The sequence below is a fragment of the Dromiciops gliroides genome, chromosome 3, assembly GCF_019393635.1.
Source record: "Dromiciops gliroides isolate mDroGli1 chromosome 3, mDroGli1.pri, whole genome shotgun sequence".
In the NCBI taxonomy this organism is placed as follows: domain Eukaryota; kingdom Metazoa; phylum Chordata; class Mammalia; order Microbiotheria; family Microbiotheriidae; genus Dromiciops; species Dromiciops gliroides.
Genome location: NC_057863.1, coordinates 153835354 through 153849884, shown reverse-complemented (window position 1 = coordinate 153849884; position 14531 = coordinate 153835354). Strand labels below are relative to the sequence as shown.

At 35.2% G+C, this 14531-nt stretch overlaps 1 protein-coding gene across 1 annotated transcript in view; it reads right to left on the bottom strand.

The window, feature by feature from the left end:
- DNAJC3 (DnaJ heat shock protein family (Hsp40) member C3) overlaps positions 1-14531 on the bottom strand; it is an 88659-nt gene that overhangs the window by 28436 nt on the left and 45692 nt on the right. Inside the window, exon 5 of the mRNA XM_043992032.1 lies at positions 350-502. Within this exon, the coding sequence (XP_043847967.1) occupies positions 350-502 (153 nt within the window). The remainder of the gene's footprint in view (positions 1-349; positions 503-14531) is intronic.

Genomic DNA, 14531 nt, shown 5'->3' with positions numbered 1-14531 from the left:
TGTATCTTATAAATTCCTCATTTTCACTGCTATTATATCTTTTCAACCATCATTCCTTCTTTAATTTCAGTTAATCCCAATTCCTTTCTCCCTGGCCTCTTCTTCAATTTGCTTCCCCTAAATCAAAACATTAACAAAAACAAGCATGCTCATAAAAATAAAAGAACTCCCATGCTCCACTGAGAGAATTTAGAAAAAACATTCTCGCTTCATGTTATTCTCATGGGTGTTATCTTTCACTCTGGATTGAAATCTCCTACTGGCATAGCCAAATACCAATGTAAATTACTAAGAAACCTCACTGAAGCAAAAAGCTATCTGCAATCACTTCAATATGTAACAAACTTACCTCTAAAATACTATCAAGGAAAGCTATAGCCGCTTGATAATCTGCCCGATCAAAAGCAGAATGTGCTTGTGAACGTAAACGCTGCATTTCATCAGCTTTGAGTAGTTGAGACTGGGCTTCCTTTTCTTCATTCTCACTTGGATGAGATTTTAGCTGTAGAAATTAATAAAAAAAAAAGCAAACCAAGTTTAGGATTTGCAATCTCTTCATTCTAATAACCATAATATACCTGCAGTTCTGATTTCTTGGGAAAGTTTTTTTAAGTAGAAAGGAGAAAGCGGAAACAAAGGGGATAAAACATTTGAATCTATATTAAATAGAATCCTAAATAGCTCCAATGAGTATCACTATTGCTCAAAATATTCTTATGTAAAATTGATTATCATGTAAAATTTTATTATTTTTTGTTAAGCACTAAGAAACCAATCTATGAAATCCATATTGTCCTGTATTTTATATAAACAAGCATGTATGTATCATATATAATTCTTCCTAACAATATACCACCATCAAAAAGTAGTGATTAAGCACATACATATCTGTATGTAAAGCAGCATTAAGGACTATAAGACTAAAAATAGGGATCACATTTTCTGTTTCATTTGGACACTTCACAGTGCAGCACTTCAATATTTGAAGAAATATGGAAAAGAGATTTAAACTAATCAGAGTCCTAGCCTTTAAGCTCTATGAGATAGTCAACCCTATGATCATCAACACAAGACATAATTTAATACTTGAAAGCCAGGAAATGATGTGAATAAATGCACATTTTGCCAGGCACATTAATACTTTAGCAAGAAAAATTAAATATTTAATTCATGTACAGAATTAAGTGTATCAGTAGTGAAGTGACTATGGAACAGTAAGAGGAAAATTACGTTTCTTAAAATGAAAATCATTTCCAAAAATATGGGTACTGAAAAACATTATTTCTGAAATTAATGCACTTGAAAGTAAAAAAGTAAATTCATGTTTTAAAAGAACTTTTACTTAGAAAAATTCATGTTCCCTATTGATCCTAATAATAAATGTAAACTTAGGATAAGTGATATAACTTCTTCACTTTGCTCTCATAATCTACCTTTATTTTGGGAAGGATCTTATCTGAGCAGGTAAGGATAGAAAATCTGGGAGTAAGTTAGCTACTGACTCCCCAGAAAAGGCTGAATTAAAACCAAGTAGAATTGGTCATCCCTTGACATGATGAAAATACTATTCCCAAACTGTCTAATTCTAAAGGAGATTTCTAAGAACTAAGTGTTCAATTGTTCTAAGGATTCAGTGTTGGTGAACTCTCAAGTGAAAAGGTTTCATATCCTATAACACAGTTTCATCTTCCCTGATGTGGTAACCAAGAATATGGATGTTAGAAAATCACAAAGGACATATCTGAAATGTTCCTCATTCAATATCTTTTGAGAAAGGGGAGAACATTAGGAAAGGGAAAGCATCAAATTCTATGACAGAGCCTTCACTAGGCATTTTTGTACATGAGAAAAATACCATCAATGCACCAGGGGCTAATGACACAAAAAAGCTCACTAAATCTGAGAAGAGGGAGAGACCTTGAGATGTCACAAGACTGTGCACCCCAATGTAAGGTAGAAAGAAAGGTAATCTAGTGACAATGACTTTTTTTTTTTTTTTTAGTGAGGCAATTGGGGTTAAGTGACTTGCCCAGGGTCACACAGCTAGTAAGTGTTAAGTGTCTGAGGCCGGATCCGAACTCAGGTACTCCTGACTCCAGGGCCAGTGCTCTATCCACTGTGCCACCTAGCTGCCCTGACAATGACCTTTTAACTAATTATCTGCAATAAATAAGTGCTCAGGTCAGTTTTCTCTTCATACATGGCATAGAGGAATCTTACTTATTGGGGGAGGGGGTCAGTGTTATATATGAGCTGAGAGGTTGACTTTCCCAGGGTAGCACAGCCAGGATATATCAGAAGTGGGATTTGAACCCAGGTCTTCCAAGGCTGGTTCCCTAACCATTATACCACTTTGCCTCTAAGAACTATGTACAGAATAAATATGCAGAAACAAACACATAAAAGTAGGGAGGGAGAGGGTTCTTAGTTGTTAAGAGAAGGATCAGGAAAGTATTGACCTGTGTGTTTAATGGAAGAGAGGGATTCTTTGAGACAGATGAGAATGGGGTGGATTCCAGTTATTGTAAAAACATAGGTGTGGGAAATGGAGTGCTATGTGTAAGGAATAACAGGTACACTGAGACTGCAAAGACAGGTTGCGGCCAATTATTAAATACTAAGTTTAGAGTTGATCTGAGGAAGAGTAGGGAGCCATTGAAGTCTGTGTGGGGAATGACAAAGTCAGATACATGCCTAAGGAAAATCACTTTGGCAGCTGTGTTTGGAACGGTAAGATGGAATGATGAGAGATTTGAAGCAAGATGGATAAATAGTTAAGAATTTATTACAATATTTGAGGTGAGAGGTGATGAGGGCCTGAACTAAGGTGGTAGCTACATGAGTAGGGAGAAGGGACCAAAAGTGAGAGATGTTTTTAGTGGTAGAAGCCACAAAATTTGTTAACTGCTTGGATATGTAGGGTGAGGGAGAATAAGGGGTCTAGAATAAATATGACATTATAAACCAGACAGTGTAGATGAATAGTGGAGTTCTCTTGGGCTAGACCTGACTTTGGCCAGTAGTACAAATTTATTTTTGATATTGGAATAGGATGAGATACTCAAAGATCATTCATCAGTTAACACAAGGAGATTTACTTGGCCATCACAAGAGAAGGATATTCACCAAGGACAGGCTTTGGAGGACGGACACCTCAGACAGATTGAGCTGAGTGAGGGTCCCTTGCCTGAGTTACTAAGTTTCTATCAGTTGGGCATTAGAGCACTCAGGATGCTCCTCGTGGCTCTCCCCATCCTCTTCCTCCCCCTCGGAAGGGAGGAAGTGATGTCTAAAATTTGAATTTTTAGTCCTCTGAACCAGCCAAGACTTTTAAGGAAAAACTAGCCTAACTTGCATTGGTGCAGTGGTTTGTATGTTGCTCCTTCCAAAGGTGCCTCCTACAAAAAGAGAGGTGTTTTGGAAGAAGAGGTTGGTTTTTTTGTTGTTGTTTTGGGGTTTTTTTGGGGGGGAGGGATAATTAATTTGTTTGGGACATATTGACTTTGTGATGGCTTTGAGATACCCAGTTTGAAATGTCCAAATAGGCATTTGATGGTGCCAAATAGAAGCCTAGGAGAAACTGGGTCTAGATACATAGATCTGTAAGACATCTGCAGAAAAGTGATAATTAAACCCATGAGAGCTGATGAAATCACTGAGAGTATGTGGAGAGAAGAAAAGAGGGTACAAGACAGAGACCACAGAATACCTAGGTGCTTAATCCAAGTGACGAGCCAGTAAAGGACTGTCAGGTAAGAAGAAACAGCTATGACAGAGCAGTGCCCTGAAAATTGTAGAGGGGGATCAGAAATTTAAGATGGATGCAGCAGAGCAGTCACAAAGGTCAGGACTGAGGAAAAAAACAACATATTTGGTATTGAAAGATCACTGAGAAGTCATTTTGGATAGAGAAATTTCAGTTGAGTGATAACTAGTATGTATATAGCACTTTACATATCTCAGATGATAATAATAATAGCCACCATTTATATAGTGCTTACTCTGCGCCAGGCACTGTGCCAAGTGTTTTCCAGCTGTCACCTCTAGTTGTCAACTCTGGGAGGCAAGCGCTATCATGATCCCCATTTTACAGGTGAGGAAACTAAGGCAAACAGGTTAAATGACTTGCCCAAGGTCACACAGCTTGTAAAGTATGAGGAAGGCTTTTAATTCAGGTCCTCCTGATTCCAGAGTTGGTGTTCTGCCCACTGTGGCATACATCTGTCTTTTGAATGTCAGAGTGCAAAGGGCTGAAGAGAACTACGGACAAGGAAGCTGAATCACCAAATGTAGAAAGCTATTTCTAGGAGGTTGGCTGACAGAGAGCAGAGATACAGGATGACCAAATGAGGAATGAGGGTATAGCTTGCTTGCTTGCTTGTGTGTGTGTGTGTGTGTGTGTGTGTCTGTCTGTCTGTCTGTCTGTCTGTCTATCTGTCTGGTTGTTGTTTTTTTAAAGGATGGGGATACTTGAGTATGATTGAGGGCAGTAAAGGCAAGAAACAAACAGATAGGGTGAAGTTAAGGATTATAAAAAGAAGGGATAATTAAGGTATCTTTCAATCATGGAGAAGCCAGGAGTAGGCACAGGTGAAAGGAGTTTAGCCATGTCAAGGAATAGGGACTCCTTGTTAAGAGACAGGGGAAAGGAAGAGAGGGTAGAGGTTAATGTCAAAGAATTTTTACATCGTGAGGAGAAAAAGGCCTCAATTTTCTCAGCAAATTAATCCATCCATCCATCCATCAGGGTCCTCAGTTGAGCATGTAGGGCCTCAGTTTCCTTTTTTGTAAAGTGAAGGAGTTTGGTTAGATGATTTTTAAGGTTCCTTCTGGCTCTAACATGTTATTTTAAGGGTTGGTTTTTTGTTTGTTTTTGTGTTGGTTTTTTTTAATGGGAGGCAGCCGGGCTTCAAGACCTTTTCAGCCTACTTAAATCATAAAAGTCGGGGAGAATGTAGACAAGAGTCCCAAAGAAGGACAGACAAGGATGGGTTGAGATTCACAAATCCGTGAGAATTTAAATTAGTTTGAGGGCAAGAAAACACAAGAGCTCCATCAGTTAAGTAACTGTAGGAACACCATAAATGCTATTTCTTAACATACATTTTCAGTAACCAAAAATAAAAGTTAAAAAGCACAAACAGGGGCAGCTAGATGGCACAGTGGCCCTGGATTCAGGAGTACCTGAATTCAAACCCGGCCTCAGACACTTAACACTTTCTAGCTGTGTGACCCTGGGCAAGTCACTTAACCCCCATTGCCCCACAAAAAAAAAAAAAAAAGCACAAACAATTCAGTTTTTTTCATGAGTTCTCTAAAAGAAAAATGTATACTGAAGAGGTTATTCACCAGAGAGTTAAACACTGTGATTTGTTTTTTTAAAAAAAAAACAATACAACAAGGTTTTCAACTGGTACATCCAGAGGACTATGAAAAACAATGAAATTAGGAGTACTCACTCCTATGAAATCACAGAACCCTTAAAGTACTGAAGTAAGTTTGATACTAAGTAGTAAAAATTTATTTGGGGAAAAAAGAAGATATATTCCTGGAGCTTGTCCCTTCATGTATTTAGTATAAATGATCAAATGGTAACCTAAAAACTTTTTCAAAAAGTAAAAAAAGCAATAAATTTTTTTAAAATTTTATCAACAAGAATAATTTTTCTACCATTTTTTTCAGTACTTTGCTCAAGATTCAACAAAATGGACATTACCTCCTACAAAATAAAGAATTTTATTTTTACCATTTCATTTCACATTTACTTTTTTTAGCCTTATAACATAAGCTCCTCTGCTTTGTAACAGGATGTGTTTGGATTTTAATTTCTTCATCTATTTTAAAGACACAACATAGTATATTCCTTATTTTCAACAGTTTATGCTAGAAATAGTACAGTCAATTAGTCAATTATGTCTACTCAAAAAAAAGCAACAAGCACTATTAGCTACATGGAGATGAAATGTCCAAGACTTTACTGAAAGATGAAATATCAACCACCATTATGCTAATAACTATGGGAAATAATTTTGAGGTAATCTACAATTCTATAAAGTACATTAAAAAAACAATTTTAGTACTTTACTTTTGCTGAAGTACCTTTGCTATTGGTTATAATCTAAGACAACTCAAGATTAGAACCAAACCTAAAGATTTTCCCCCTAAAGCAATTAAAAGAAAAAGAAAGAAAATATTTCATATCTCACTGTATTCAGCATCTTGCATTTCTGTTTAGCAAAACCAATGTATTCTCTATAAAGATTTAAGAAAATAATATCATGATTATAGATATATTCATTTTTAATTTATGCTTTTAAAAAGGGATATGAAATATTTTACAATATTAGATACCAGGTTAACATATATATGTAATCGAGGTTAATAAATAATACAAGTATTTTACTAGTAAGCATTACTGGAGTACAGTATCTAGCATTTAAGGTTAGAATAGAATCTAATTTAAGCTCTTTATGAACATACTACAACAAAAAGTCAGGAATCATATGATATGCCTGCTATTCTTCCAAGAGACTGTTGGATTATGATCTAACAAAAACTAAAAGTTGGAAATCTCTGAAAAGAAGCCTAACTTTCTAAACATCAGAATTATAGTCAATTTTATACCTTTACTAATGCTTATTTTCATTAAAAACAAAAAAAACAAAACTGTGACACAATGAGAAGTACTGCCCATCATATATGGCCAGATACATTAGATGGTCCACCTGACCCAAAATAAGTTCTACCACCAAAATGCCTGACATCATGCCTAAAATCCCCATTATTAATTTTCATTATTTGGCAGCTATTAAACTGCAAAAATCTCTACAACCCCCTCCACATTTATCAATGTTATTAAAAGTGTACAATTTAAAACTATTAAGGTAAAATGGCTACCCCAACAAGTTGACTGTCATAACGTGTAAATCATGAAAGTACTATTAGAAACAACAACAAAATGCCACATTTATCTGTAAGTCGATAAGCAGTTATTAAGCACTCACCATGTGCCAAACACTGTACTAAGCAATAAGTGGACAAAGACAAGTGAGAGTCCCTGTCTTCAAAAAGCACACAATCTAACAAGAGACATGTAAACAACTAAAGTCACAAATATTAAACAGCAAGACTAGTGATTTAAAGTTATGAGTATGAAAATGTAAAACTATCTCATTATTCTCTCTTATAGACCCTTTTAATTCTAACATAGTTTATAACAAATCTGGTTTGAAGACTCAAATAGTTTGGTAATTTCAGATATAATTTTAAATAATGTATGTATCTAATTTATACTCAAGCAATCACATGTAAAACATAATGCTCTTTTGAATGAGACAGGTATAGAGGAGAGAGAATGGTACTCTAAGTCCTCTTTTAAAAGAATGCTGAAAACATTGATTACTTCCCAAAGTATGACCAAGAACAAACTTTCCACAACAGATTATTTTCTGTGAAGTAGCAATGGGTCAAACTATTTCCAAAGTGCATTCAATCAAAAGCTAGCCAGTAATTAAATTTTAACTCTGAGCCATAAACATTACAAACATCAGTACATACCTAAGTATATTCTGAAGACAGCAATTAGCGTGCCTTCATTCACAATCAATATCAGATGATTCAAATAAGATTCTTCACATGCAGCAGCATGCAAAATACTAAACACAAGTTGTAGGGCAAGGTACTATTTAGGACTTTTGACTTTCAAATTTATTATGTAAAATCCTTAAATATACTTATAAACAACCACAAGATTCTACAGTTAAGGAAAAAAATAAATATGATAGTTGAACCTTTAGGCAAGGGATGGATGAATAATATGTTAACTACTAAAGTTCTTAAAATAATCTATAAAGTCAATTTGTATGGGCTGACATCACATTCCTGTTTGACTGACAAAGTCCTTTATAACTTGGCCCCTTCCTACCTTCCATTCTACATACACTTTATTCCCTTCCACCTACTCTGTGATTTAGTGATACTAGACTTCCTTGCTATTTTCTAAACACAACACTCCATCTGCTGATTCTCCTGATTCTAAGCATTTTCACTGGCTACATTTCACGCCTGAAATATTCTCTCTACTCATCTTTGCCTCCTCCCACCAAGACTATCTCAATGTATGCTGTATATAACATTTGTACATAATTATTTGTATGTTGTCTCACCCATTAGACTGTGAGCTCCTTGAAATCAGGGACTGGTTTTGGGTTTTGGGTGGTTTTTTTTGCCTTTTTATCTCCAGAGTTTAACACAGTATGTGGCACATAGTAGGCCCTTAAATTCTAGTTGACTGGCTTCTGTTCCACTTGCGAAGGATTATAATAAAATTGACAGGTATACCTCAAACATAAAGATCTCAAAGTCTGCTTAACCCTGTCTCCATTTTTACCCCCAAGGGATAAAAGGGGCTCTTCCTTTTAACAATGTTGTCTAATCCTAGATTATCATTCAATTTCCTGTCCTGTAACAAATAGTTATCCCGTCTATATCACAACTCTCCCCATTGACGTTTCCGTATATTGTGGTGGGCATAAGAAATTGCTAGGAATGGCAATTTGGGGGGAGTTTTGTGGAAGCCATAGATATTAGCTCAGAAATGTGTAATTCAGTATGTTCAGTATTTTGTTTCATTTCTAAAATTCAAATGCTTCATTTCTAAAATTTTTATATTTACTTCATATTTTTAATTTCTTTTTATACAGTATTTTTACTTAACATTAACCTAGGTAGAGCCCATGACCAAATACTTAACCCAAATTTCACAATAAGGTATTGTAAACACCCCATTAAATAAAAAACTCAGACTTCTTCTCTGGTACAAAGGGAGGGACAAAAAATTTTACATGGATTTTCCAAATTGCAGGGGCGCTTCGCCCCAACCCCCATGAAGGGGTAACTGTGGTAACATATATCGTCATACATATAGCTTGCCATTTAGAATGGAAGTACTACTGTATTACAGCATTAATAAGTTCAATAATAATAACAACTAGCATTTGGGTAGCACTTTAAGGTTTGAAAAACACTTTATAAGTATTATCTCATTTTACCCTCACAACCACCCTGGAGGTAAGTGCTATAATTACCCCTATTTTACAGATGAGGAAACTCAAGAGATTAAGGGACTTTTCCAGGGTCACACAACTAGTATATGTTTGGGGCTGAATTTAAACTCTGCTATTCCTGACTGGAAGTCTTGTTTTATCACCATCACCATCATCAATTATTTAAAAAGCTAGGAGAAATACAAAACTCATAAAAGAAAGGCAAAAGTAGTATACAAAGGATGTTTAATACTAGTTTGATGCAAAAATAAGCCACTGCAGGTTTTTGAGCAGGAGATAAAATGGTAGAGATAGGATTATTCTATCGGAGTATGATACACTGGACACTGAAGGGCAAACACAAGAAGTCTAAGATAGAACTAGATTTTAACCTGTTGTTAAGTTGCATCTTTGTGACCCCATTTGGGGTTTTCTTGGCAAAGATACTTGAATGATTTGCCATTTTCTTCTCCAGCTTGTTTTACAGATGAGGAACTGAGGCAAACAGGAATAAATGACTTGTCCAGGGTCACAAAGCTATTAAGTATCTGAGGTCAGATTTAAACTCACAAAGAAGTCTTCCTGATTGCAAGCCTAGTGCTCTATCCATTGTACCATCTAACTCAAAATGAAACCCAGGAACTATAATAATTTAATGGATTGAAACATATTTTAAGTACACAGTACTGATTTGAAAGTTTAGAAATTAAAGATTATTTATGTTATTTATGCTTATATATAAGTATCATGTATATTTGTATTATTTATATATGCTTACAGATACAAACACACACATATATGAGTACACACACCACACACACAAAGTTGTAGTCTCATCTGAATTCACAAAGCACTGCCATTTGTGTTTTTTATATACCCAAAGATAAAGCTTATTACCACAGACAACTGAACCCCAACAGTTTGTCACTGTAAACTTTTTGGCCAGATTACCCTAGAAGCTATGAAAATATACATTAATGCCATTATGATTGTTCACATAAAAACATTAAATAATATGACTTACTACAGCTTAATTATTGTATTAATTATAAAGCTATAAACTAGGATGATTTAGAAAAGTCTCAACAAAGCTATAATACTGGATCTTAACTGACCAAGATATTCTAGGAATTTTAAATACAAAAAAGTAACATCTAAAATAGCAGAAAATTTGAGAATAGAAGGTAAACAACCTAATTAGCATAACTTCTAATCAAGCCTAGCTGTACATTAGTGAATTTAAAACTTTATGCTAACTCAAAACTAGAAATTTCAGTTTAGTGCCATTTTAATTCAACAAGCCATTTATATAGCACTTTATGGTCTGCAAAGTGTTTTACATAATGTTAACTCATTTGATCTTAACTTCCTTTCAAACTGTACACTAAGGAAACAAAGGACACTAAAAGATAACTAGGAAAAAGAGCTCTTACATTATCCCTTGCTTCCCTGAAACTGACCGACACTAAACATCTTTCAGAAGGTATAAATGTCCTTCTATTCCAACTGTTTTAGTAGAAAGTGAGGGTGTGCTTTTATTTCTACAAGTACAAAACAGGCTATATATATATATATATATATATATATATAGTATCATACATAGCCAATATCACAATAACCCTCTTTAAATAAAATCTATCTCAATTCTACTAAAGAAGGAGCACTTTAAAAAACTGAGTTAACTAATAGAAACCAAATTGTCACTGTTGGGGGTTAAGTCTGGAATTATCTGGCAGCTAAGTCTGTCTAAAATACCTTGGGTGGTGAGTACTTTAGAATGTCAAGAGTTCCATTCAGAAGTCCCCTCTCAAACTTACCCAAATAAATGAGTTTCTGCAGAGCAGTTGAAGCTTCCACTGCCAATCCATGGATTGGGCTAAACTTGGGGAAAGGAGATAGAAGCATGGAACAAAATGGAGGCAAAAAGTGAAGCTAGCTATGCATTACTATAGAGTTATTAACTATGTGCCTGTATCAAATAAGGTGCTCATAAAACACTAAAACAGGGGAAATCCAAAAGTGATCATGAGCTTACGGTTTTGTAGATGAATTACTAAAGTAGTTATTTATTCAGTAAGTGAACAGCAGACTACCCTTAGAAAGGGTTCCTCTAGGGTAAACTGGAAATTGCAGAACACGAAAAACATACTGTATAAAAACTAAGCAATCACCCATGACCTGGGTTTTTTTTTTTAATGTTCAATAACTACAGATTAGGAATAATTACAAACTTTAGAATCTGTGTTTCACATTTCCCACAGTTACTTTTATGACAAGAAAATAGGATAATTTAAAATACATTATGTCTAAGATACTGAAGGCAGTTCTGGTATATATTCCAGAAATTATGTCATCCTGGATTGTATAACTACTGGAGAGTCTACTAAAATCTCATTTTAAGCAAGAATTCTAACCTCTTTCCCCAACTCAATTTGCCAAAGTTACTACCAAGGGGGAAAAAAAGTATAGCTCTTTTGTGCCATGCAAAATTCCTAACTTTAACGAATACCGTAGTGGTCCAAATGGTAGACAACAGAAAGAGAGGAGAGAAAGCAAGAAGCTTGGACTACCAACCTCAGAGTAACTGAGAGTTGCCTTTCCCACCTAAAAGGTTTTGAAATACTCATTCACGTTTGCAGAATTCTTGCTCATTTTATATCATACTTCATACATATTTCCAAACAGAAAACCTTGCTATAGCTAAATCGTCATTAATTGAAAGTATGCGTTGTCTCAATTCAAAAGATTACCTGATAACAATTTGACTAAAATATTTTTACCAAGTGTTTTTCCCTCAAATTTTACCTCTTCCATGAAGCCTCCCCCGACCATCCTAATCCATGGAAAACCAATCCTTTCTCTGAATCCCTGTAACCCTTGGCAGATCCACATAATTTTACAGCTGGAAAGGATCACCAAGATTATATAGTTCAATTTATTTATTTTACAAATAGGGAAACTGAAGCTCTGGGAAGTTATGTGATTCATGCTAAGTGACCTAGTTCATTAGGGACAGAGCCAGGCACCAAAATATAGATCTCATGATTCCCAGGTAAGTGTTGCTTCACCAAAACACTGTCTTTTATAAAATTTCTTCATTTTTCATAATATTCTTCCTGAGATTACTAATCAACATTTTGTATGACTATGTCTCGATTGCCCAGCTAGCTGGTTAAGCATCTTGATAGTAAAACTAGATCTTATACTTCTCTATACATAGCAAGTAGTACAATATACCTCTCAGGGTTTTCATAAAATTAGATTTAGTTCTCCTATCAAACTGCTTCTTCTCAGATTTAAAATTTTTTTTTTATTCTGAACTTAAAACACTAAAAAAGGGGGCATATCTATAGATATGCATCAGAATATGAAGAATATACATGAAATCATGAATATCCCTGTATTCCATATACTTTCTTTTTTTAAAAAGTATATAATAAATTTTTACATATTACTTCCAAAATAATCCTGCTTGCATCTGCTTCCTTCTAAACTTCCTTCTATTTTCTTATTTTAAAAAATGTTCCACTACCCCTCTTTTTTGGGAACTGGTATTGCTACCATCACCACCCCTATCTCCAATCTACCCCACCACATGTACATTAAAAAACAAAAGAAAGGGGAAAAAACCTTGTATCAAATAAGCAGAGTTAGGCAAAACTAATAAACACAGTGGCCATGTCCAAAGGAGATGAGTTCATCATTGGTCCTCTGAAGACATGATTGGTCATTGTATTGATCAGTTAAGTTTTTCAGTCTTTTTTTCTCTACAATGTTGCAATCCTCGTGCATACTGTTCTGGTTCTGTTCATTTGTTTGCATGAGTTCATACTACCCAGGATACACTGAAATTTTCTTCTGTCATTTCTTAACAGTGCAAATAATATTCCATCATATTCATGTGCCATAATTTGTTCAGTTATTCTCCAACTGGCAAGTATTTCCTGAGCTTCTAGTTCTTTGCATTTTTCTTTTCTCGAGTATCCTTTTAATGTCCTCTTCAGAGTCAAGACATTTATTTGGCTTTCAACTACTGCCTTTCCAGTATTATCCTTCTCCCAGTCTCCACTTGTTTCTCAGTTCACTCTACTAAACTCAGTGATCAACTCTCCTTTGTCTTGTTTCAGGTAAAAGAGAGGGCCAGCAGATTCCCTCTCCCCCACCTATTCCTCTATGCTGGTACACAATTCTCACACAACCTAAAGATAAAAAAGAGCAAATTCTTCACCCTTTTTCCTCCTTTCTACACAAGGGTATTCCGTTTAATTCTCCTTCCCTTTCCCCTCATAAAAGCCTCAGAGCAGATTTAACTCCCACAAAACCCTTTGAAGACATTAAAGCTCTTAAACATTTGCTTCTTTCTTCTCTTCCTTCTAAAATGTTGGCACTGTAATGTCTCCTTCCCATTGCTCAAATAAGTTAACTTTTCTAGATTTCTCAAGACTCTCATATTTTCATTTCATAGTTCCTACTCAGCAGTGGGTAAAAATCATCATTTTCCCAGATTCACAACCTCAGCACCATCTTCTATTCTTCACTCTCCCTCAACCCATGTATCTAATTAGTTGTCACATCTTGTCAGTTCTCTCTCTCTCTCCTGTAATCCAACCTCCACAGAGTTTAACTGCCAAAATACACCTAAAACACAAGTCTGACCTTGTCACTACTGTTCAATAAATTCCATTGACTCCTTATTAACTCTAAGATGAAATAAAAATTCCTTTATCCAACATTTAAAGACCTTCCCAGTCTGTATCCAACAAAACTTTCCAGCTTTATCCTGTGTCATCCCCCTTTAAGCATTCTATTGCCTAGTCAAACTGGCTTCCTAAACCAAGAAGTTAATTTAACATAGGTTATTACGAGTGAGCATGGATTCATGAATAAGTCATGCCATTTCCTATTTTTAATAGTTACTAGAATGGCAGAACAGGATAATTTTATAGCCATAGTATAAGTGGGATTCAACAAAGCAATTGACAAAAAACTGTAACAGTATCATTATAAAGGAGATGGAGCAAAAAAGATGTCTCTATTTTCCATATGGTTAGGTGAATTCATAAATGATTGAAAAACTATATCCAAAAATATTATTTTTTTAAATGTCAACCTTAAGAGAAATCTCAAGGATCTATCCTTGTCCCTATGATGCTCATTTTTTTTATATAAAGACATACCCACAATACTCATCAAAAATACAGTTGAGGGGCAGCTATGTGGCACAGTAGATAAAGCTGGCCTTGGATTCAGGAGGACCTGATTTCAAATCCAGCCTCAGACACTTGACACAACTGGCTGTGTAACCCTGGGCAAGTCACTTAACTCTCATTGCCCTACCAAAAAAAAAAATACAGTTGATGCAACTCTAGGAAGGTACAATATATTTCTTTTCTTTTCTTTTTTTTTAAAGTGAGGCAATTGGGGTTAAGTGACTTGCCCAGGGTCACACAGCTAGTAAGTATTAAGTGTCTGGGGCTGGATTTGAAC